Raw genomic sequence first — 23,930 nt, 5'->3', positions numbered from 1 at the left:
TCTTCCTGAATGATTCTGATCTCGTTGTCCATGTACGGCGTTCGTTTATAAGTTCTCGTCGTGCTTTAAATTTTATTTTATCGTCGCAGACATAAATATCCATTATTTTATAAACCTAGTAGAGTGTCGTTACGCGACACCTCGATCTGATCTGGACTTGTAAATTTTTTTTTGGACTTAAAAAAAAAAAAAAAAAAAAAAAAAAGAATAAGGGGGGTGTTCGCGATAGGGCAAAACAAAAACAAAAAATCGGTCGGGAGAAGGGAGCGGAGTGTTTGAAAATTTCGAGTCGAAGGACGCGAGTGGAAAATCTTAGCGACTAACTTAAATTCTAAATTAAAAACTAGCTTAACTTATGACATACTACTTATAATAAACACATCGTTTTTTTACTAAAAACTAAAGTTTAACAAAAAGAAGAAGACAACGGCACGCGGTGTTCCCAAGCGGTCACCCATCCAAGTACTGACCGCGCCCGACGTTGCTTAACTTCGGTGATCGGACGAGAACCGGTGCTATCAACGTGGTATGGCCGTTGCCTGATGATAAGGGTAAAAAATCAGTAGAAATGGATCCGAGAAGTCGAAACGTCGAAGCAAAAGTGCCAAGATCCGACGAACGAACATCGAAGATCGAGGAGCGCAGCACAGCGCAGCGGTCTGCAACACAAAATACCAAACAAACAAACAAGCACATCACGCACGTACAACTAACAGACGAATGCCACCGACAGGATAGGGAAAGGACGACAAGACCGACAAAGAGACGAACCAGGCACATAAGGCACAATCACGGCGGACGTAGGTAAAAACAAACCATAAACCATCTTCGTCCGCCGGATTAATTACCCCTACCGCCACCTGGCCACCTGTGTGTGAATGTAATCGTAAATATACGTAAAAAACAAGTCCTGGACAACATATATATAAATATAACCCAAAAAGCAGCATTTGCAATATTTTACAAACAACCGCCGTCATAAATTCGCCGTATCTCGATGGTTCGAATGCTTTGAAAAACACTTGCCTTGATAATATAATAGTGTAAGTGAATTGAATTAAAAAATAATAGTTGAAAGATGTTAAAATAGTTCGAAGTTCGTTCGTCTGTAAACAATAATAGATTAAATAAACTCCATAGAATGTACAGTCTTTCAGATCTTCGAAAGAAGAAGGAAAAAAAAAAAAGAAAATAAAACTATGAAAAGCGGCCACAGGAAAGACAGAAAACGTATCGTACGTGAATCGAAGAAAGAATTTTCGTTCGCCGTCGGTGCGGTGCTGCGGGTTTCCGCGCTCGGTCCCGGCTCGAAAACGACACTCGAAACGAAGAAACTTTTGGAAAAATCCGCAAGGAAATTTTCGTCAGACGTGCAATTTCGATCGTCGATCGATCTCGTACGGAAAAAAATAAAAAAAATCCGAATTTCCTCGTCGTTTCGAGGTACGAGGAAACGACGAGACCGAATCATCTCGTCGCGGCTTCGACATGGAAATTTTTAATGTTCCCATCCTCGTACAGAGACGAGACCGCCACCGGAGGACGGCCGAAAGTCCGTTCCGTCGTTTTCGTTCGACGATCTACGTCGAAGGAGCCCCCCGTGCCCCAGGAGATCGTCGAAATCGGAAGAGTCGCTTCGAAGCGGTGACGATTTTGACCGTACCTTGCCTCTTTCGGAGGCGTTTTTTGACGAGAAAACGTCTTCCGATCGTCCCCGAGGGTGTAAAAAACCGGAAAGCATGGACGGAGGCTCACCTCGTCGAAGCGTCGTCACGGTGGCGGCGACGACGGACGTCGGAGCGTCGACGTCCACCTTCGGTACGTTGTTCGACTTTTGACAAGGTCTTCTTCGAGCGAGCGTCCGGACGGACGCCCTGCCGATTCGCCGATTCCCGCTTCGTCGAAAAATACTCGAATAAACGTCGAGGAAGGTCTGAGGCCGTGTTTCGTCCGTCTAACGACAAGGAGGCGGTGGTGACGGCGAAAAGAGAACGATGTCATCACCCGAAAGTCGAGCGCGAGGCCGCCGATTTCGAGCGAATTCCGTCAAAGTCGCGCGTTTAGTTTACAGTCCGCTTGGTTTACGTCGGGGACACTTAGACGTCGTTTTCGCCACTATTCAAATTCGATCGTGCGACCGATAACCATCGACTTTTTTTAATAACAAAAACAATCAGTTGTTCGGTAAAATGGCAGACGTAGAAAATCAAACAGCTTCCGCCGCGGTGACAGCTTCGGCCGCCGCCTCCTCCGCCGGAACGCCTCACGCCAAGAAGGAAAAGAAAGCGAAGAATCCCAGGAGCAAACCTTCCCATCCGCCGACTTCGGAGATGGTGACCAACGCCATCAAAGGTTTGAAAGAACGCGGCGGATCGTCCCTCCAGGCCATCAAAAAATTCGTCGCCGCCAACTACAAGGTCGACGCCGAAAAAGTTGCTCCGTTCATCAAGAAATACCTGAAAGGCGCCGTCGCTTCCGGTTCCCTCGTCCAGACGAAAGGCAAAGGTGCTTCCGGTTCTTTCAAGTTGGCCTCCACGACCGCCGGCGGTGCCAAAGCCGCCGCCTCCGCCGCCGAAAGGAAGAGGAAATCCGGCGCCGGCAGGACGAAGAAAGCCGCGATAGGCGCGGGAAAACGCGCTTCCGCCGGAGCCGCCGCCGCCGCCGCCGGCGAGAAGGCGGCTTCTAAGGTTTCGAAGAAGACCGCGCCGAAAGCGAAAAAGGCCGCCGCCGAAAAGAAGACCGCTTCCGTGGCCAAAGCGAAGAAGGCCGCCGCCGCCGCTGCCAGCGCCTCCGCCGCAGAGAAGAAGGCCGCCGCCGCCGCTGCCGCCAGAGCGGCGTCGAAGGCGAAATCTCCTTCGAAAGCGAAAAGATCTAACAAGGCCGGACCCACGAAGAAACCGAAAGCTCCGAAACCCAAGTCCACCAAGGCCGTCTCCGCCAAAGCGAAGAAAGCCGCTTCTCCGAAAAGAAAAAAGTGAGCGTTCGAAGAAGATGATGACGACGACGTCGTTGTTGTTGTTTCCCGGCGGTGCTCCGATCGTACATATCGACGAAGGGGCACGCATAAATGGCCCTTTTCAGGGCCACAAATTTTTTTCAAACGAATTAAAATTTTCGCTCGACCATATAAATCGAATAATGAATGAAAGAAAGAAAGAAAGAAAGAAATAAATAAATGATTGATAAGATTGATTTGAATGAATGAATGAATTTGCATGCCTTAATTTAAATTTTTTATCTTTTATTTAAGTTTTCGAACGATTCGATTCTCGAAAAAGTTGCTTAATTTTTTATTCGTTAGGAAAAATATTGAGGTTCTGAAAAGAACCGATTTTTTTGTCTCTTTCGAAAAGAGAACTGACAGTTGAGAGATGACGGTGTGATTGATGGTCGGTCGATTTTTTTTTTTTAAGCTCTTTCTCCGCGAATGCGTCTCGCCAGCTGGATGTCTTTGGGCATGATGGTGACGCGTTTGGCGTGGATGGCGCACAAGTTGGTATCTTCGAAGAGACCGACGAGGTAAGCTTCGCTAGCTTCCTGGAGAGCCATCACGGCGGAACTCTGGAAACGCAAGTCGGTCTTGAAGTCCTGGGCGATCTCCCTGACGAGACGTTGGAAGGGCAGTTTGCGGATCAAAAGTTCGGTGCTCTTCTGATAACGACGGATCTCTCGGAGAGCGACGGTTCCGGGCCTGTAACGATGGGGTTTCTTGACGCCGCCGGTCGCCGGTGCGCTTTTTCTCGCGGCCTTAGTGGCGAGCTGTTTTCTGGGGGCTTTTCCTCCCGTAGATTTACGAGCGGTCTGTTTTGTTCTTGCCATTTCGAAAAAATAAGCGAAAGATTAAAATCGATCGACGAACGAACACGCAGCAGACGGACGTTACGAACACGTTGACTGGAAATAACGGCCGACGGGCTCGCGGCGAACCTTATATAACGTTCACCGCTACAAAGTCGCTCTCTGCGCGTGTCTATTGGTCGAGCGGGACCAGAAATGGGCGTAGCTCGGAAACGTTATAAAACGACGCCGAATTTCGTAATTTTCGCAGTTCCCTTACGAACACCGTTCTGAATCCACGTCGCTCGCAAGCTTCTTCGAAGATATTCCAAGATGACCGGTAGAGGAAAAGGAGGCAAAGGCTTGGGAAAAGGTGGCGCGAAACGTCATCGCAAAGTCCTGCGCGACAACATCCAGGGCATAACGAAACCGGCCATCAGAAGATTGGCCCGTCGCGGCGGTGTGAAACGTATCTCCGGGTTGATCTACGAAGAAACCAGAGGCGTCCTCAAGGTGTTCCTCGAGAACGTGATCCGTGACGCCGTCACCTACACCGAACACGCCAAACGTAAGACCGTCACCGCCATGGACGTCGTCTACGCTTTGAAACGTCAAGGACGCACCCTCTACGGTTTCGGCGGTTAATTTTTTGCAATAGCAAGAAATTTAATCGTCGCTGATTTTGATTCTTTGACTTTTCCGTATATACGCCACGACAACAAACGAGATCGGAGAAAAAAAAAAAAACGGTTCTTTTCAGAACCACAAAATTTTTCTAACGAATAAAAAATTTCGCTTACTATATGTCGAGAATAAATAATGAATGAATGAATGAATGAATGAATGAATGGTTGGTTGTGTTGGTTTTTTTTAAAGAAATAATAATGACGATATAAAATGGAAAAAGGAAAAAAATTAAATTAAAATCACGTATTTTTAAACGTTTGCAGTAAAATTCACGAGAAGTGACAGAGAGAAAGCTTAAAAATGAACGAACAATAAGAAAAAAATTAACGTTTTCGAATCGAAAAACGATATCGTGTCATATAAAGTACTTTTCTTTCTTTCTATTATTTTTTTTTGTTTGTTTTCCATTAAGATAAGTTTGCGAGCATTTAATCGTTTGAAAAAAATTAGTGGCCCTGAGAAGGGCCGATGATGTGGGTTGTTGTTTTTCTTTTTTTTTCTCGGTAAAGCGGTCGTCCGTCCGGTCCGTTTCTTTAAAAAAAATGAAAAGAGTTTAAGGCTTCTTTTCGGTCTTCTTGGGCAAGAGGACCGCCTGGATGTTGGGCAGAACGCCGCCTTGGGCGATCGTCACTCCGGAAAGGAGCTTGTTCAACTCTTCGTCGTTCCTGATCGCCAACTGCAAATGTCTGGGAATGATCCTGGTCTTCTTGTTGTCTCTGGCGGCGTTTCCTGCCAACTCGAGAACTTCGGCGGCCAGATATTCCATGACGGCGGCGAGGTAGACGGGAGCTCCGGCACCGACGCGTTCGGCGTAGTTTCCTTTACGGAGGAGACGATGGATCCTGCCGACGGGGAACTGAAGACCGGCACGGCTCGAACGGGACTTCGCCTTTCCCTTGACTTTTCCTCCCTTTCCACGTCCTGACATTTTCTTTAATTTTCTTGCGAAAAACGAAATATAAACAAGAAGAGCGAGCGACGAGCGGCGACGACACACGTAATCGACTGCTGCGTTATTCGGTTATGTATCGGACCGGCGGTCGCGGCTTAGGCTTTATACCCTCCGTGCGGTCGGTTCAGTTCGGCGCATAGGAAGGCTAGGACGAATGGGCGTGGCCTGAGTCGGTAGACGGTCCGTTATAAAAGTAGTCGCACGCGGGGTGATATTTTTATATCAGTCGTGAGTCGTCAGTTGGAGAGGAAGGTTGTCTGTTCCGGTGGTGAGTTTGCTTTTGCATATTTTTTGCTTTTGTGAATCTGCCGTCGTGCTGTGACCCAACGCTCCAGTGAAGTTCACCGAGTTCGCTGCGTTACTGTGCTTTTCAGCGCGCTATCGCTAGCATCCCTTGTGCAACGTTTCGCAACGTTTTCCATCGGCTACGCTGCTTTTTTCAAAGCGATTAGTGGTCGATGTGGCACAAATAATTTCGCAACCACAACACGTCCCAGGCTCTGTCAGTGCCACCATGGCGCAGGCAGGGGCCCCAGGAGATGCCATGCTGTCGAGAATCTTGGCCATCGTGTCCAGGATGGAGGCAGCATTGAAGAAGCATGCCAGAAGGATCTCGAGGATCGAGAAGAAAATGGAGGAGGTCTACACCCCGGCCGAGACCTCCACCGACGATGACACCTCGGACTCGGACGAGTCCATGGACATCACGTCCGAAGAGGCCCCCCTGGAGTCCCCCTTCGAGGAGGTCCCCACCGCCAGAGCTGGCGCAAAGAGGCCAGCCACCCCCACCCCCCAGCCAGTCTTCACGACTGGCAATATGTTCTCCGCCCTTAGCGGCGAGGAGCAAGCCCCCACGCCTTCCACTTCGGCCAAAAAGCCGAAAATTGCGTCTCCGCCCCCGACCGTGAAGCCCAAGCCACCAGCCAAGCCCGCGGCCACGGAGAAGCCAGCCCCATCTGCTGCTGGCAAGAAGCAGCAGAAAAATGCCAAGCCCCAGACAGCCCCCCATGCTGCCAAGCAGCAAAAGAAGCCCCAGCCCCAGCCCCCGGCAGGCCCAAGCCGGGACACCGCCAGGGCCAAGCCCGCCACCACCGCCGAGACCACCCCGGTCGTCGACGAGACCCCCGCCGAGCCCCGGCCCGAGCCCCAGGAGGAGACCATGGAGACGGAGGTCCCCGTGGTGACACCACGTCCCCCAACCACCCCGAAAAGCAGGATTCCGCCCATAATCCTGCGGGACGGCCAGAGATGGTCAGAAGTTTCGCGTCGGATGACGGAAAACTCCATCCGGTATTCGAAGGCGAAATCCACCCCGGAAGGGGTGCGCATTCAGCCGGTCGAGGTGAGCGACTTCAGAAGCCTGGTAAGACTTCTGGACAACATGAAGGTGCAGTATCACACCTTCACGCTCCCGGAGGAGAAAACTCTCCGCGTAGTCATCCGCGGCATCGCCGTAGGAGTTGCCAGCCAGGAGGTGTTGGAAGACCTGGAGTCTCTGGGTCTCCAACCAATTCAGGTCAGTCGGATGAGCCGAAACGACCGCCCGATGCCCCTCGTCCTCGCCGAGATGCCTATGGCCAAGAAGGCCGAAGTTTTCGAGGTGAAGACACTTTGCGGCCTCTCCGTCAAGGTGGAGAAGCCCCATAAGAGGAAGGATGCTGCCCAGTGCCACCGCTGCCAGCGGTTCCACCACTCCCAGCGGAACTGCAGGGCCGAACACCGTTGCGTCAAGTGCGGCGCCGATCACCAGACCAGCGACTGCGAGAAGCAACGCAGGCAGCCCGCGAAATGCGCGAATTGTAGCGGGCCACACCCGGCCAGCTACAAGGGGTGTCCCAAGTTCCCCAAATCGCAGCAACAGAAGGCTTCCAAGAAGCCTCCCACATCGTCCAAGACGACCGCCCCCAGGACCGCCGCCCCCAAACGCGGTGCCCTCCCCAAGGCCACCCCAAAACCCAAACCCGCTCCCGTTCCCAAGAAGGTCGCCCTCACGGCTCGCCAACAGGCCGACCTGCAGCTCCAGAAGACCCAACTGATGACCGCCATCGCCGCCGCCAAGGACTCGCAGTCCATGGCGGAGAAAATGGCGGCATTCCTTCCCCTCCTTTTTAAAAATTAGATGGGTAGTACGCCACTAATTGTAAATTCATTACAGATCGCCTTCTGGAATGCCAATGGACTCCGGAGCGGGCGTTATGAACTCGAAGAGTTCATGGAAGACCACCAGCTCGATGCCATCCTCGTCAACGAGACGAACCTCCTGTGGGACTCCCGAGATCCCAAGATGCCGGGTTACACCTTGCACCGAACGGAACGACGGGACGGAAACGGGAGAGGAACGGCCATCTACGTAAGAAAAGAGATTAAACACTCTTCTTCTTACGTCCCCGATCTCCGACAACTAGAAGCGACGGCGGTAACCGTTGTGACTGCGAGAGGGCCTCTGCGCCTAATCGCTTGTTACAACAACTCCAACACGCTCCAGGTTGAAGACATCGCTGACCTCGTCGCAGGCGAAGAGGCCACCATCGCAGCTGGCGATTTCAACGCCAAGCATTCGGACTGGCACAGCCGCCAGAACAACGCGAACGGAAGGCGTCTCCTAACCTTCCTCCATAACACCGCGGAAGTAGACGTCATCTCCACCGAGGAACCGACGTTCTACCACCGAGCCCGACCAGATGCACCAGGTGATGTCTTGGACATTGCCCTCGTCAAGAATCTCCGACACGAAGTGGACGTCAACGTCGTCGACGAGCTCCACTCCGACCACCTCCCGGTGATTATGCGCATCGGGAACGAACCCAACGATCCCGCGGCCAACATAATCACGACCACGGACTGGACGAAATTCGCCGAACATATCAAGGGCAACTTTGGTGAGTTTGTAACGAATTTCCAGGACAGCGAGCAAGTCGAAAGAGCAACCCTGGACTACGAAAATCGTATCCGAGCCTCCATCGACGCGACCTCAATTCGACGCCCTGTGCGGCCATTCAAACGGCCCGCGATACCACAGCGTATCGCGAATCTCATCAGGGAAAAGAACAGAGCCAGACGAACAGCACGACGAACTGGAGAACAGGACGACCGGACTGCAGCGAACCGCCTCCAATGGGAAGTCCGGCGAGCACTGCTCAATCTTAGGAACGAGCAGTGGGAACAACGACTAGAATCCCTGAACACCGTGGACGGATCGACCTGGAAAATGGCCAATGCGCTGAGAAGCGACAAGCGGCCACTTCCACCGATCCACAGCGCGAACAACGGCATCGTCTTCACAGAAGAGGACAAAGCCGCCGCCTTCGCTCACAGTCTGGAGAACCAATGCCAGACGAACATCGACCCTGATGCAGATGACGAGCACCTGGACCTCGTCGAGGAAACCGTCGAAGAAATTCGAATGGCAGAACCCGACGAAGACGACCAGATCCGCGAAGTCCATCCCGACGAAATCCGCGAAATCATCCGACTCCTCAAACCCAGGAAAGCCCCAGGCCCAGATGGCATCCCGAACAAAGCATTGAAGAACCTCTCCGACGAAGCCATCGTCGCACTAGCAGGTATAATTAATGCAATGTTTAAATTCCGTCTTTTTCCAGCTAGGTGGAAAGAAGCCCACGTCATTTTCATCCCGAAACCGGGGAAAAATCACATTTTCCCGGAAAATCATCGACCCATCAGTCTCCTATCGTCCGTGGGGAAGATCGCTGAACGTGTGATTCGGAAACGGCTAGCTGAGTTCGTCAACGAACGAGGCGTAGTCCCCGATGAACAGTTCGGTTTTCGCCCCCAACACTCAACCTCCGAACAACTCCTCCGAGTAGTCGAATTCGCCGCAAAATCAATTGAATGGAAACAATTGACTGGCGCGGTGTTCCTCGACGTTGCGAAGGCTTTCGACACCGTCTGGCATGATGGACTTGTTTACAAGCTTCACCAAGCAGGCGTGCCGTTGGCGATGGTGCAGCTCATCCAATCTTTCCTGGATTCCCGCACGTTTAAAGCACGCATTGGGCACGCTTTATCTGCGGAGCATCCAATTAGCGCAGGAGTCCCCCAGGGCTCGGCGCTTTCCCCGCTCCTGTACGCGGTTTTCACCGCGGACATACCCAAACTCCCCCGAACTAGCCTTGCGATCTACGCGGACGACACGGCTATCCTTACGCGCTCCAAAATGCCGCACCTCGTAACCTCCTACTTACAGGAGGCCGTGGATGCGCTGGAGGAGTGGTGCAAACGATGGCTCATTACAGTCAATCCAGAAAAGAGCACTGCGCTTCTTATCTCGAAAAGACGTACTGGGCCTGAAGGAAACGTCACGATGTTTAACCGGGTCATCCCTTGGCGGAGCCAAGCAAAATACCTAGGTGTCATCGTCGACAAACGGCTGTCCTTTATCCCTCATATTGACTACATCGTGGCCAATACGAACAAGATAAAGGGTTCGTTGTCTGCGCTGATCGGAAGGCGCAGTAAGGTGTCGATCAGGAACAAGTTGTTGCTGTATCGCGCCATCATCCGCCCCACCATGTCCTATGCTTCAGTGGCCTGGAGCTATGAACCCTCCAAAACCCAGTTCCACCGTCTGGAAGTCATCCAGACGAAAATTCTCCGACAGGTTTTCAAAGCCCCATGGTTCGTCAGAAACGCCCAACTGCTCCGAGAGGCCAACCTCCCGCCGCTGAAGGAGTTCCTGCACGAAGTCGCCCTCCGAGCCTTCAGGAAAGCTGAAGAGCACCCCAACCCCCTGGTGCGAGAAGCCGTCGACTACGAGTTCGACGAGGAAGCCCCCCCCAGTCGCAAGCGGCCCCGTAGGGCGCTGCTTGAAGACCGAATCGGCAAGTAACACCACCTGCCGTCTCCACCGACCGGCCTTTCCCGGCCTTCCCAAATTCCCGACCGCATCGCCTCCAAGGTGTTGCACATCTAACGCCAGCGCATAGCGCATTGTTTCTGTTTCAGATCTCTCCACCGGCCGCAGGACCGCGAGGAAGAGCCGACGATGGGGGCCAACTCCTAGGCAATCAATAGCTCAACCGAGCTCGGTAGCGCAGCCCCCGCTGTGTCTACCGGGATGCGCGTTGTGGGTGTAAGGGACAATGTCCTGGTACCCGAGCAGAAGAAGGAGGGGTTTTAGGGCGGTAACCATTCCCCCAGTACCACCGTAGGCCGCAGAAGAGGCCAAGAACCATTACGGTGGTCTGCGTAGACATTTCCCCTCCACCAAAAAAAAAAAAAAAAAAAAAAAAAAAAAAAGTGATATTTTTATTCGTTCGTCGAGAACCGAGCGTAGCGTTGCGTTCTGTTCTGTTCTGTTAAACTCTTATCGAATATTCGAAGATGCCACCCAAGACTAGCGGTAAAGCCGCCAAGAAGGCCGGAAAGGCCCAAAAGAACATTTCGAAGAGCGACAAGAAGAAGAAGCGCAGGAGGAAGGAGAGCTACGCTATCTACATCTACAAGGTGTTGAAACAAGTACATCCCGACACCGGTATCTCGAGCAAGGCGATGTCCATCATGAACAGTTTCGTGAACGACATCTTCGAACGTATCGCCGCCGAAGCTTCCCGCCTCGCCCACTACAACAAACGTTCGACCATCACCAGCAGGGAGATTCAGACCGCCGTACGTCTCCTCTTGCCCGGTGAATTGGCCAAGCACGCCGTCTCCGAAGGTACCAAAGCCGTCACCAAGTACACCAGCTCCAAGTAGAATGATTTTGTTATCATTTCTGTCGTCGTCCGTCGTCCATCTTTCCGGAAAAAAAAAAAAAACAACAACAACAACAAACAAATCGGTTCTTTTCAGAACCACAAATCGCATTCCTTACAAATAAGAGATTAACGAACCTCGAGAATGTTTCTTTCCCCTTTATTATTATTCGATTATTAAATGAACGAATAAAATGATACTTTTCGTTTCGGGGTGTGCGATGTTTAAATTCCGTCCGCGTCGTACGTACGTACGATCGATTTCGGTTAGAGGTTTTCGAAATGAAACTATGTTAAAAAACAGCGATATATTTTTATCGATCGATTTTTATACGATATGTAAATAAGTCAGGTCACGGGAACGTACTTGTTTTTTTTTTCTTTCTTTTTTTCCCCCCGCCGCAAGAAGGAATTTATATTATTTATTTCTTCATAACGAAGCGCTGTGCTCTCTACGATCGATTTTATCAGGAAATCATAAGATCGAGAAGAAAACGGTCGCGTTTTTTATCATTATTTTAATACTAGAATTACGAAACTGATGCAAATCTATACTGGCCGTCTGTTCGAGGAACTCGCGTACGATAAATAACGCATGTTCCTAACAAAACGGCCGTTTTTTTGCATTTTCACGATCGAGCGTGAATAAATTTCAAATTAAAAGATATTTAATCATCGATTCGTTTCTTTTCGAGTCTTCCTGAATGATTCTGATCTCGTTGTCCATGTACGGCGTTCGTTTATAAGTTCTCGTCGTGCTTTAAATTTTATTTTATCGTCGCAGACATAAATATCCATTATTTTATAAACCTAGTAGAGTGTCGTTACGCGACACCTCGATCTGATCTGGACTTGTAAATTTTTTTTTGGACTTAAAAAAAAAAAAAAAAAAAAAAAAAAGAATAAGGGGGGTGTTCGCGATAGGGCAAAACAAAAACAAAAAATCGGTCGGGAGAAGGGAGCGGAGTGTTTGAAAATTTCGAGTCGAAGGACGCGAGTGGAAAATCTTAGCGACTAACTTAAATTCTAAATTAAAAACTAGCTTAACTTATGACATACTACTTATAATAAACACATCGTTTTTTTACTAAAAACTAAAGTTTAACAAAAAGAAGAAGACAACGGCACGCGGTGTTCCCAAGCGGTCACCCATCCAAGTACTGACCGCGCCCGACGTTGCTTAACTTCGGTGATCGGACGAGAACCGGTGCTATCAACGTGGTATGGCCGTTGCCTGATGATAAGGGTAAAAAATCAGTAGAAATGGATCCGAGAAGTCGAAACGTCGAAGCAAAAGTGCCAAGATCCGACGAACGAACATCGAAGATCGAGGAGCGCAGCACAGCGCAGCGGTCTGCAACACAAAATACCAAACAAACAAACAAGCACATCACGCACGTACAACTAACAGACGAATGCCACCGACAGGATAGGGAAAGGACGACAAGACCGACAAAGAGACGAACCAGGCACATAAGGCACAATCACGGCGGACGTAGGTAAAAACAAACCATAAACCATCTTCGTCCGCCGGATTAATTACCCCTACCGCCACCTGGCCACCTGTGTGTGAATGTAATCGTAAATATACGTAAAAAACAAGTCCTGGACAACATATATATAAATATAACCCAAAAAGCAGCATTTGCAATATTTTACAAACAACCGCCGTCATAAATTCGCCGTATCTCGATGGTTCGAATGCTTTGAAAAACACTTGCCTTGATAATATAATAGTGTAAGTGAATTGAATTAAAAAATAATAGTTGAAAGATGTTAAAATAGTTCGAAGTTCGTTCGTCTGTAAACAATAATAGATTAAATAAACTCCATAGAATGTACAGTCTTTCAGATCTTCGAAAGAAGAAGGAAAAAAAAAAAAGAAAATAAAACTATGAAAAGCGGCCACAGGAAAGACAGAAAACGTATCGTACGTGAATCGAAGAAAGAATTTTCGTTCGCCGTCGGTGCGGTGCTGCGGGTTTCCGCGCTCGGTCCCGGCTCGAAAACGACACTCGAAACGAAGAAACTTTTGGAAAAATCCGCAAGGAAATTTTCGTCAGACGTGCAATTTCGATCGTCGATCGATCTCGTACGGAAAAAAATAAAAAAAATCCGAATTTCCTCGTCGTTTCGAGGTACGAGGAAACGACGAGACCGAATCATCTCGTCGCGGCTTCGACATGGAAATTTTTAATGTTCCCATCCTCGTACAGAGACGAGACCGCCACCGGAGGACGGCCGAAAGTCCGTTCCGTCGTTTTCGTTCGACGATCTACGTCGAAGGAGCCCCCCGTGCCCCAGGAGATCGTCGAAATCGGAAGAGTCGCTTCGAAGCGGTGACGATTTTGACCGTACCTTGCCTCTTTCGGAGGCGTTTTTTGACGAGAAAACGTCTTCCGATCGTCCCCGAGGGTGTAAAAAACCGGAAAGCATGGACGGAGGCTCACCTCGTCGAAGCGTCGTCACGGTGGCGGCGACGACGGACGTCGGAGCGTCGACGTCCACCTTCGGTACGTTGTTCGACTTTTGACAAGGTCTTCTTCGAGCGAGCGTCCGGACGGACGCCCTGCCGATTCGCCGATTCCCGCTTCGTCGAAAAATACTCGAATAAACGTCGAGGAAGGTCTGAGGCCGTGTTTCGTCCGTCTAACGACAAGGAGGCGGTGGTGACGGCGAAAAGAGAACGATGTCATCACCCGAAAGTCGAGCGCGAGGCCGCCGATTTCGAGCGAATTCCGTCAAAGTCGCGCGTTTAGTTTACAGTCCGCTTGGTTTACGTCGGGGACACTTAGACGTCGTTTTCGCCACTATTCAAATTCGATCGTGCGACCGATAACCATCGACTTTTTTTAATAACAAAAACAATCAGTTGTTCGGTAAAATGGCAGACGTAGAAAATCAAACAGCTTCCGCCGCGGTGACAGCTTCGGCCGCCGCCTCCTCCGCCGGAACGCCTCACGCCAAGAAGGAAAAGAAAGCGAAGAATCCCAGGAGCAAACCTTCCCATCCGCCGACTTCGGAGATGGTGACCAACGCCATCAAAGGTTTGAAAGAACGCGGCGGATCGTCCCTCCAGGCCATCAAAAAATTCGTCGCCGCCAACTACAAGGTCGACGCCGAAAAAGTTGCTCCGTTCATCAAGAAATACCTGAAAGGCGCCGTCGCTTCCGGTTCCCTCGTCCAGACGAAAGGCAAAGGTGCTTCCGGTTCTTTCAAGTTGGCCTCCACGACCGCCGGCGGTGCCAAAGCCGCCGCCTCCGCCGCCGAAAGGAAGAGGAAATCCGGCGCCGGCAGGACGAAGAAAGCCGCGATAGGCGCGGGAAAACGCGCTTCCGCCGGAGCCGCCGCCGCCGCCGCCGGCGAGAAGGCGGCTTCTAAGGTTTCGAAGAAGACCGCGCCGAAAGCGAAAAAGGCCGCCGCCGAAAAGAAGACCGCTTCCGTGGCCAAAGCGAAGAAGGCCGCCGCCGCCGCTGCCAGCGCCTCCGCCGCAGAGAAGAAGGCCGCCGCCGCCGCTGCCGCCAGAGCGGCGTCGAAGGCGAAATCTCCTTCGAAAGCGAAAAGATCTAACAAGGCCGGACCCACGAAGAAACCGAAAGCTCCGAAACCCAAGTCCACCAAGGCCGTCTCCGCCAAAGCGAAGAAAGCCGCTTCTCCGAAAAGAAAAAAGTGAGCGTTCGAAGAAGATGATGACGACGACGTCGTTGTTGTTGTTTCCCGGCGGTGCTCCGATCGTACATATCGACGAAGGGGCACGCATAAATGGCCCTTTTCAGGGCCACAAATTTTTTTCAAACGAATTAAAATTTTCGCTCGACCATATAAATCGAATAATGAATGAAAGAAAGAAAGAAAGAAAGAAATAAATAAATGATTGATAAGATTGATTTGAATGAATGAATGAATTTGCATGCCTTAATTTAAATTTTTTATCTTTTATTTAAGTTTTCGAACGATTCGATTCTCGAAAAAGTTGCTTAATTTTTTATTCGTTAGGAAAAATATTGAGGTTCTGAAAAGAACCGATTTTTTTGTCTCTTTCGAAAAGAGAACTGACAGTTGAGAGATGACGGTGTGATTGATGGTCGGTCGATTTTTTTTTTTTAAGCTCTTTCTCCGCGAATGCGTCTCGCCAGCTGGATGTCTTTGGGCATGATGGTGACGCGTTTGGCGTGGATGGCGCACAAGTTGGTATCTTCGAAGAGACCGACGAGGTAAGCTTCGCTAGCTTCCTGGAGAGCCATCACGGCGGAACTCTGGAAACGCAAGTCGGTCTTGAAGTCCTGGGCGATCTCCCTGACGAGACGTTGGAAGGGCAGTTTGCGGATCAAAAGTTCGGTGCTCTTCTGATAACGACGGATCTCTCGGAGAGCGACGGTTCCGGGCCTGTAACGATGGGGTTTCTTGACGCCGCCGGTCGCCGGTGCGCTTTTTCTCGCGGCCTTAGTGGCGAGCTGTTTTCTGGGGGCTTTTCCTCCCGTAGATTTACGAGCGGTCTGTTTTGTTCTTGCCATTTCGAAAAAATAAGCGAAAGATTAAAATCGATCGACGAACGAACACGCAGCAGACGGACGTTACGAACACGTTGACTGGAAATAACGGCCGACGGGCTCGCGGCGAACCTTATATAACGTTCACCGCTACAAAGTCGCTCTCTGCGCGTGTCTATTGGTCGAGCGGGACCAGAAATGGGCGTAGCTCGGAAACGTTATAAAACGACGCCGAATTTCGTAATTTTCGCAGTTCCCTTACGAACACCGTTCTGAATCCACGTCGCTCGCAAGCTTCTTCGAAGATATTCCAAGATGACCGGTAGAGGAAAAGGAGGCAAAGGCTTGGGAAAAGGTGGCGCGAAACGTCATCGCAAAGTCCTGCGCGACAACATCCAGGGCATAACGAAACCGGCCATCAGAAGATTGGCCCGTCGCGGCGGTGTGAAACGTATCTCCGGGTTGATCTACGAAGAAACCAGAGGCGTCCTCAAGGTGTTCCTCGAGAACGTGATCCGTGACGCCGTCACCTACACCGAACACGCCAAACGTAAGACCGTCACCGCCATGGACGTCGTCTACGCTTTGAAACGTCAAGGACGCACCCTCTACGGTTTCGGCGGTTAATTTTTTGCAATAGCAAGAAATTTAATCGTCGCTGATTTTGATTCTTTGACTTTTCCGTATATACGCCACGACAACAAACGAGATCGGAGAAAAAAAAAAAAACGGTTCTTTTCAGAACCACAAAATTTTTCTAACGAATAAAAAATTTCGCTTACTATATGTCGAGAATAAATAATGAATGAATGAATGAATGAATGAATGAATGGTTGGTTGTGTTGGTTTTTTTTAAAGAAATAATAATGACGATATAAAATGGAAAAAGGAAAAAAATTAAATTAAAATCACGTATTTTTAAACGTTTGCAGTAAAATTCACGAGAAGTGACAGAGAGAAAGCTTAAAAATGAACGAACAATAAGAAAAAAATTAACGTTTTCGAATCGAAAAACGATATCGTGTCATATAAAGTACTTTTCTTTCTTTCTATTATTTTTTTTTGTTTGTTTTCCATTAAGATAAGTTTGCGAGCATTTAATCGTTTGAAAAAAATTAGTGGCCCTGAGAAGGGCCGATGATGTGGGTTGTTGTTTTTCTTTTTTTTTCTCGGTAAAGCGGTCGTCCGTCCGGTCCGTTTCTTTAAAAAAAATGAAAAGAGTTTAAGGCTTCTTTTCGGTCTTCTTGGGCAAGAGGACCGCCTGGATGTTGGGCAGAACGCCGCCTTGGGCGATCGTCACTCCGGAAAGGAGCTTGTTCAACTCTTCGTCGTTCCTGATCGCCAACTGCAAATGTCTGGGAATGATCCTGGTCTTCTTGTTGTCTCTGGCGGCGTTTCCTGCCAACTCGAGAACTTCGGCGGCCAGATATTCCATGACGGCGGCGAGGTAGACGGGAGCTCCGGCACCGACGCGTTCGGCGTAGTTTCCTTTACGGAGGAGACGATGGATCCTGCCGACGGGGAACTGAAGACCGGCACGGCTCGAACGGGACTTCGCCTTTCCCTTGACTTTTCCTCCCTTTCCACGTCCTGACATTTTCTTTAATTTTCTTGCGAAAAACGAAATATAAACAAGAAGAGCGAGCGACGAGCGGCGACGACACACGTAATCGACTGCTGCGTTATTCGGTTATGTATCGGACCGGCGGTCGCGGCTTAGGCTTTATACCCTCCGTGCGGTCGGTTCAGTTCGGCGCATAGGAAGGCTAGGACGAATGGGCGTGGCCTGAGTCGGTAGACGGTCCGTTATAAAAGTAGTCGCACGCGGGGTGATATTTTTATTCGTTCGTCGAGAACCGAGCGTAGCGTTGCGTTCTGTTCTGTTCTGTTAAACTCTTATCGAATATTCGAAGATGCCACCCAAGACTAGCGGTAAAGCCGCCAAGAAGGCCGGAAAGGCCCAAAAGAACATTTCGAAGAGCGACAAGAAGAAGAAGCGCAGGAGGAAGGAGAGCTACGCTATCTACATCTACAAGGTGTTGAAACAAGTACATCCCGACACCGGTATCTCGAGCAAGGCGATGTCCATCATGAACAGTTTCGTGAACGACATCTTCGAACGTATCGCCGCCGAAGCTTCCCGCCTCGCCCACTACAACAAACGTTCGACCATCACCAGCAGGGAGATTCAGACCGCCGTACGTCTCCTCTTGCCCGGTGAATTGGCCAAGCACGCCGTCTCCGAAGGTACCAAAGCCGTCACCAAGTACACCAGCTCCAAGTAGAATGATTTTGTTATCATTTCTGTCGTCGTCCGTCGTCCATCTTTCCGGAAAAAAAAAAAAAACAACAACAACAACAAACAAATCGGTTCTTTTCAGAACCACAAATCGCATTCCTTACAAATAAGAGATTAACGAACCTCGAGAATGTTTCTTTCCCCTTTATTATTATTCGATTATTAAATGAACGAATAAAATGATACTTTTCGTTTCGGGGTGTGCGATGTTTAAATTCCGTCCGCGTCGTACGTACGTACGATCGATTTCGGTTAGAGGTTTTCGAAATGAAACTATGTTAAAAAACAGCGATATATTTTTATCGATCGATTTTTATACGATATGTAAATAAGTCAGGTCACGGGAACGTACTTGTTTTTTTTTTCTTTCTTTTTTTCCCCCCGCCGCAAGAAGGAATTTATATTATTTATTTCTTCATAACGAAGCGCTGTGCTCTCTACGATCGATTTTATCAGGAAATCATAAGATCGAGAAGAAAACGGTCGCGTTTTTTATCATTATTTTAATACTAGAATTACGAAACTGATGCAAATCTATACTGGCCGTCTGTTCGAGGAACTCGCGTACGATAAATAACGCATGTTCCTAACAAAACGGCCGTTTTTTTGCATTTTCACGATCGAGCGTGAATAAATTTCAAATTAAAAGATATTTAATCATCGATTCGTTTCTTTTCGAGTCTTCCTGAATGATTCTGATCTCGTTGTCCATGTACGGCGTTCGTTTATAAGTTCTCGTCGTGCTTTAAATTTTATTTTATCGTCGCAGACATAAATATCCATTATTTTATAAACCTAGTAGAGTGTCGTTACGCGACACCTCGATCTGATCTGGACTTGTAAATTTTTTTTTGGACTTAAAAAAAAAAAAAAAAAAAAAAAAAGAATAAGGGGGGTGTTCGCGATAGGGCAAAACAAAAACAAAAAATCGGTCGGGAGAAGGGAGCGGAGTGTTTGAAAATTTCGAGTCGAAGGACGCGAGTGGAAAATCTTAGCGACTAACTTAAATTCTAAATTAAAAACTAGCTTAACTTATGACATACTACTTATAATAAACACATCGTTTTTTTACTAAAAACTAAAGTTTAACAAAAAGAAGAAGACAACGGCACGCGGTGTTCCCAAGCGGTCACCCATCCAAGTACTGACCGCGCCCGACGTTGCTTAACTTCGGTGATCGGACGAGAACCGGTGCTATCAACGTGGTATGGCCGTTGCCTGATGATAAGGGTAAAAAATGAGTAGAAATGGATCCGAGAAGTCGAAACGTCGAAGCAAAAGTGCCAAGATCCGACGAACGAACATCAAAGATCGAGGAGCGCAGCACAGCGCAGCGGTCTGCAACACAAAATACAAAACAAACAAACAAACAAGCACATCACGCACGTACAACTAACAGACGAATGCCACCGACAGGATAGGGAAAGGACGACAAGACCGACAAAGAGACGAACCAGGCACATAAGGCACAATCACGGCGGACGTAGGTAAAAACAAACCATAAACCATCTTCGTCCGCCGGATTAATTACCCTACCGCCACCTGGCCACCTGTGTGTGAATGTAATCGTAAATATAGGTAAAAAACAAGTCCCGGACAACATATATATAAATATAACCCAAAAAGCAGCATTTGCAATATTTTACAAACAACCGCCGTCATAAATTCGCCGTATCTCGATGGTTCATGAATGCTTTGAAAAACACTTGCCTTGATAATATAATAATGAAAGTGTAAGTGAATTGAATTAAAAAATAATAGTTGAAAGATGTTAAAATAGTTCGAAGTTCGTTCGTCTGTAAACAATAATAGATTAAATAAACTCCATAGAATGTAGTCTTTCAGATCTTCGAAAGAAGAAGGAAAAAAAAAAAAAGAAAATAAAACTATGAAAAGCGGCCACAGGAAAGACAGAAAACGTATCGCACGTGAATCGAAGAAAGAATTTTCGTTCGCCGTCGGTGCGGTGCTGCGGGTTTCCGCGCTCGATCCCGGCTCGAAAACGACACTCGAAACGAAGAAACTTTTGGAAAAATCCGCAAGGAAATTTTCGTCAGACGTGCAATTTCGATCGTCGATCGATCTCGTACGGAAAAAAATAAAAAAAATCCGAATTTCCTCGTCGTTTCGAGGTACGAGGAAACGACGAGACCGAATCATCTCGTCGCGCCTTCGACATGGAAATTTTTAATGTTCCCATCCTCGTACCGAGACGAGACCGCCACCGGAGGACGGCCGAAAGTCCGTTCCGTCGTTTTCGTTCGACGATCTACGTCGAAGGAGCCCCCCGTGCCCCAGGAGATCGTCGAAATCGGAAGAGTCGCTTCGAAGCGGTGACGATTTTGACCGTACCTTGCCTCTTTCGGAGGCGTTTTTTGACGAGAAAACGTCTTCCGATCGTCCCCGAGGGTGTAAAAAACCGGAAAGCATGGACGGAGGCTCACCTCGTCGAAGCGTCGTCACGGTGGCGGCGACGACGGACGTCGGAGCGTCGACGTCCACCTTCGGTACGTTGTTCGACTTTTGACAAGGTCTTCTTCGAGCGAGCGTCCGGACGGACGCCCTGCCGATTCGCCGATTCCCGCTTCGTCGAAAAATACTCGAATAAACGTCGAGGAAGGTCTGAGGCCGTGTTTCGTCCGTCTAACGACAAGGAGGCGGTGGTGACGGCGAAAAGAGAACGATGTCATCACCCGAAAGTCGAGCGCGAGGCCGCCGATTTCGAGCGAATTCCGTCAAAGTCGCGCGTTTAGTTTACAGTCCGCTTGGTTTACGTCGGGGACACTTAGACGTCGTTTTCGCCACGACAGTTTCGATCTACGCATCGTCCAGGAAGGATGTCTTCCGGACCTCGTAAGCTTAGAAGCAATTCCACTGTGACCAGGGCCCCGCCGACGAAGCCATCCGCTACGTCACGCCGCGCCCCAACCCAAGCCTCAGGACCAGCATCCCCGGCAGCCACCGCCGAAGACGCAGCAGCCACCGCCGCAGCCATAGCCATGGCAGCCGCCTCCACGGCAGCTACAGCAGCCGCAGCAGCCCCCACGATGCCTCCGACACCAACAAAACCAGGTGGGTCAAACCCCAATTATTTGCTTGCCCTCTCAAATGGTAACAAACCAACAAAATCCCCGACCCACTCCGCATCGTCGTCACCAACATCATCCGCAACGTCTACCCCATCTACTTCGGGCCGTTCCTCGGCCGACACATCAGCAACCCTCCGCTCCACGTCATCCAACCCCGAACTCTTCAAGTACACAGTACAAAACATTCCGCAAGCCTTCGCCACACAAAAAAAATTCTTTGACGTCCTAACCACCCACCTACTCCTAAATGACATTGACACCCTCAAAGTTAATTATAACAAATCCTGCCTTCTGATAACCCGAAACGAAATCCCAGCATCCTTCGAAAACCGCCTCCGAGTGGCCACTTCGGACGCTCGCATTTCAATCAAACCCATCAATCGCCCCAAGAAAATCCAAAACCCAGCAAAAAAGTCTCCCCTATTTTCAATCGTCATTAAAGACGTAGACCATGACATTGAAGAGCGCGACATTCTAATAAGCGCCCCCCACCTCAAAGTCCACAAAATGTGGCGAATCATTTCCAGAAAAACCAATAAACCCACCCCCCTCATCAGACTAATCTCCGACGATGTAATAACCATCGACTCACTCCTGACCGACGGCATTGTTCTCTTCGGCCGTCTCCACAGGTGCGAACCTTCCAATGCACCACCACCAACCCCCGTCCAATGCGCCAAATGCTTCACGCTGGGACACCAAGCTTCCGAGTGTTCCCAGAAACCCATTTGCCCCCGCTGCACTGGAACCCATGCGCCCAACAAATGCCCCAAGGAAGACCCAGAATGCCCCTTCTGCAAAGGCCCCCATCCCGCATGGTCAAGAAAATGCCCCGAATTCCACAAATTAACCGTCACAGACGAGACACAAACCCTCCCGACGATCATCATCGATCCACCGACGGAATTCGCCGACCCCGTCGACGTAACCGACGAAGCCCCAGAAGAAATCAACCTGTCCCAAGTTCATGCGAAAGCCCTCATCGCTTTCGTCACCAAAACCCTCTTCGACCTGCTCCCTCTGAACAGACCCAAAACTCAACAAGCCATTCAGGACGCTTCCTTAGCAATTTTCAACTTGAAGACCCGAATAAATCATTCGGGTCGGCTCATCCATTTCACCTTTGATGCGTAATGGGTAGCACAACCAACGTGCATGTTTCCCCCACCCCGCCGCACGCTGGGCCCCCAGCCCAACGTGCGGCACCCACACCCCCAATTCCTCAGCCCCACAACCCCCCCCACGCCGCTGCCAATCTACATTTCATCAATATAGCCACAGCCAACATCGACAACGCAAGACACAAAATGCATGCCCTCAAAAACTTCATCGAAACCGACAATATCCAAGTCCTCGGCCTAACCGAAACCAAAACTAAACGGGAAATAAAAATCCCACGCTTTACCACTTATCACAGACCCTCAATCATGAATAACGCACGAGGCACAGCCCTAATAATCTCAAACAAAATTCCATCCACCCGGCATGATCTACCACCAAATCTTGCAAACCTCGAAGCTATTGCCGTAAATGTCCTAATTGCCAACATTTCTATCACAATAATATGCCATTACAATCCGCCCCAAGAAGCCCTCTCATCCCTCCTCTTCGAATACGCTTCACATCTCCCCAACGCCATACTAATGGGCGACTTCAACTCCAGGCATATTGACTTCGGCGATACCTCCACGAACTCAAACGGCAGAAAGCTAGTCAATTATCTAACAAACTTCCCCATTTATCGCCTTGAAAACAGGCACCCCACCTTCATCAGCCATAAAGGTCAATCGATAATCGACCACATAATCATCTCCGAAACACTGACCCCCAAATTCAACCTACAATGTCAGATTGGAACAACGGTCACCTCCCCACACCTACCACTAACAGCCCAACTTTTACTTCCCGCCCCACAGCCACCAGCAACCTACATAACCATAGACGACATCAAACACGCCGACTGGGCAAAATACAAACAACACATTTCCGAAAACCTGCCACCGATCAACATAACTCGCGACACACACGAAATTGACCGACAGATCACACTACTCACAGACACCATCACAGCCGCCAAAGAACTCGCTATCCCGCGTAAACACATCCCGAAAAACAAACGGCCACTGCCTACGCGAATCCTAAATCTAATAAAACAAAAACGCCAGATCTACCGAGAAATCACGCGCACACGTAACCCACAACTCAAAACACACTTTAACCGCTTAAATGCCCAAATAAGACGCGATATAAATCAATTCCGGGAAGAACAGTGGTCGAACACCTGCGCAAAACTAGACTACCGAAACGGAAAACAATATTGGGACAAATTTAAACTACTCACCGGACAAAAAACACAAACCACCACACACCTAATACAAAATAACACTTTCCTATCCACCCCCGAAGACAAGAGCAACGCCTTCGCTCAAACTCTCCAACAAATACACGAAATCTCATTAGACCCCAACTTCAACCACGATTTTTTCAACCTTGTGTCCGAAGAAGTGCAAGACTTCCGCGACCAGCCCTTCCATCCCTTAGCCCTCCTCAACATGCACGTTCCCGACAATAACGAAGACTTAACCGACGACATCTCCCTCCAAGAAGTCGAATCCCGCATCAAATGCCTCAAAAATTCCAAAGCCCCAGGACCAGATCAAATCAAGGCGATATTTCTAAAAAACCTTCCGCCAACAGCCCTTCAAGCTCTGGCCAACATCTACAATTCCTGTCTCAACGCCTCATACTTCCCGACTTCATGGAAACAAGCCTCCACAATCATGATCCCCAAACCCGGAAAAGACCCCCGCAGCCCACTCTCCTATCGCCCAATTTCACTATTAAATATCTCGGGCAAAATATTCGAAAAAATCCTCACCAACCGTCTAACTTACTTCCTAGAAACAAACAACATAATCCCTC

The 23,930-nt window shown here is 49.2% G+C and overlaps 10 protein-coding genes and 3 non-coding genes across 13 annotated transcripts; 6 read left to right on the top strand and 7 right to left on the bottom strand.

Moving 5' to 3' along the window:
• Positions 1-421: 421 nt before the first annotated feature.
• On the bottom strand, positions 422-540 carry LOC135135957 (5S ribosomal RNA). Its single transcript, XR_010281643.1, has one exon. It is a non-coding gene; the product is annotated as a 5S ribosomal RNA (ribosomal RNA).
• Positions 541-2,189: 1,649 nt separating this feature from the next.
• LOC135135794 (late histone H1-like) lies at positions 2,190-2,978 on the top strand. The gene has a single exon (XM_064064913.1). It carries the CDS (start codon positions 2,190-2,192, stop codon positions 2,976-2,978), a length of 789 nt encoding a protein of 262 aa, XP_063920983.1.
• Positions 2,979-3,408: 430 nt separating this feature from the next.
• LOC135135792 (histone H3) lies at positions 3,409-3,819 on the bottom strand. The gene has a single exon (XM_064064912.1). The coding sequence runs from the start codon at positions 3,817-3,819 to the stop codon at positions 3,409-3,411; it is 411 nt and encodes a 136-aa protein (XP_063920982.1).
• A 291-nt stretch (positions 3,820-4,110) lies between these two features.
• On the top strand, positions 4,111-4,422 carry LOC135135869 (histone H4). The gene has a single exon (XM_064064989.1). The coding sequence runs from the start codon at positions 4,111-4,113 to the stop codon at positions 4,420-4,422; it is 312 nt and encodes a 103-aa protein (XP_063921059.1).
• A 595-nt stretch (positions 4,423-5,017) lies between these two features.
• On the bottom strand, positions 5,018-5,392 carry LOC135135754 (histone H2A). The gene has a single exon (XM_064064875.1). It carries the CDS (start codon positions 5,390-5,392, stop codon positions 5,018-5,020), a length of 375 nt encoding a protein of 124 aa, XP_063920945.1.
• A 5,367-nt stretch (positions 5,393-10,759) lies between these two features.
• On the top strand, positions 10,760-11,150 carry LOC135135741 (histone H2B). The gene has a single exon (XM_064064862.1). The coding sequence runs from the start codon at positions 10,760-10,762 to the stop codon at positions 11,129-11,131; it is 372 nt and encodes a 123-aa protein (XP_063920932.1). The 3' UTR covers positions 11,132-11,150.
• A 1,096-nt stretch (positions 11,151-12,246) lies between these two features.
• LOC135135956 (5S ribosomal RNA) lies at positions 12,247-12,365 on the bottom strand. The gene has a single exon (XR_010281642.1). It is a non-coding gene; the product is annotated as a 5S ribosomal RNA (ribosomal RNA).
• A 1,649-nt stretch (positions 12,366-14,014) lies between these two features.
• On the top strand, positions 14,015-14,803 carry LOC135135791 (late histone H1-like). The gene has a single exon (XM_064064911.1). The coding sequence runs from the start codon at positions 14,015-14,017 to the stop codon at positions 14,801-14,803; it is 789 nt and encodes a 262-aa protein (XP_063920981.1).
• Positions 14,804-15,233: 430 nt separating this feature from the next.
• On the bottom strand, positions 15,234-15,644 carry LOC135135739 (histone H3). Its single transcript, XM_064064861.1, has one exon. It carries the CDS (start codon positions 15,642-15,644, stop codon positions 15,234-15,236), a length of 411 nt encoding a protein of 136 aa, XP_063920931.1.
• Positions 15,645-15,935: 291 nt separating this feature from the next.
• LOC135135743 (histone H4) lies at positions 15,936-16,247 on the top strand. Its single transcript, XM_064064864.1, has one exon. The coding sequence runs from the start codon at positions 15,936-15,938 to the stop codon at positions 16,245-16,247; it is 312 nt and encodes a 103-aa protein (XP_063920934.1).
• A 595-nt stretch (positions 16,248-16,842) lies between these two features.
• On the bottom strand, positions 16,843-17,217 carry LOC135135753 (histone H2A). The gene has a single exon (XM_064064874.1). It carries the CDS (start codon positions 17,215-17,217, stop codon positions 16,843-16,845), a length of 375 nt encoding a protein of 124 aa, XP_063920944.1.
• Positions 17,218-17,533: 316 nt separating this feature from the next.
• LOC135135876 (histone H2B) lies at positions 17,534-17,924 on the top strand. The gene has a single exon (XM_064064996.1). It carries the CDS (start codon positions 17,534-17,536, stop codon positions 17,903-17,905), a length of 372 nt encoding a protein of 123 aa, XP_063921066.1. The 3' UTR covers positions 17,906-17,924.
• Positions 17,925-19,019: 1,095 nt separating this feature from the next.
• LOC135135955 (5S ribosomal RNA) lies at positions 19,020-19,138 on the bottom strand. Its single transcript, XR_010281641.1, has one exon. It is a non-coding gene; the product is annotated as a 5S ribosomal RNA (ribosomal RNA).
• Between the last annotated feature and the right edge of the window lie 4,792 nt (positions 19,139-23,930).

Source organism: Zophobas morio, unplaced genomic scaffold (assembly GCF_036711695.1).
Source record: "Zophobas morio isolate AGI-343-1 ecotype UQ-CSIRO unplaced genomic scaffold, CSIRO_AGI_Zmor_V1 ptg000025l, whole genome shotgun sequence".
Classification (NCBI taxonomy): Eukaryota; Metazoa; Arthropoda; class Insecta; order Coleoptera; family Tenebrionidae; genus Zophobas; species Zophobas morio.
This window is presented reverse-complemented; position numbering and strand designations above follow the sequence as displayed.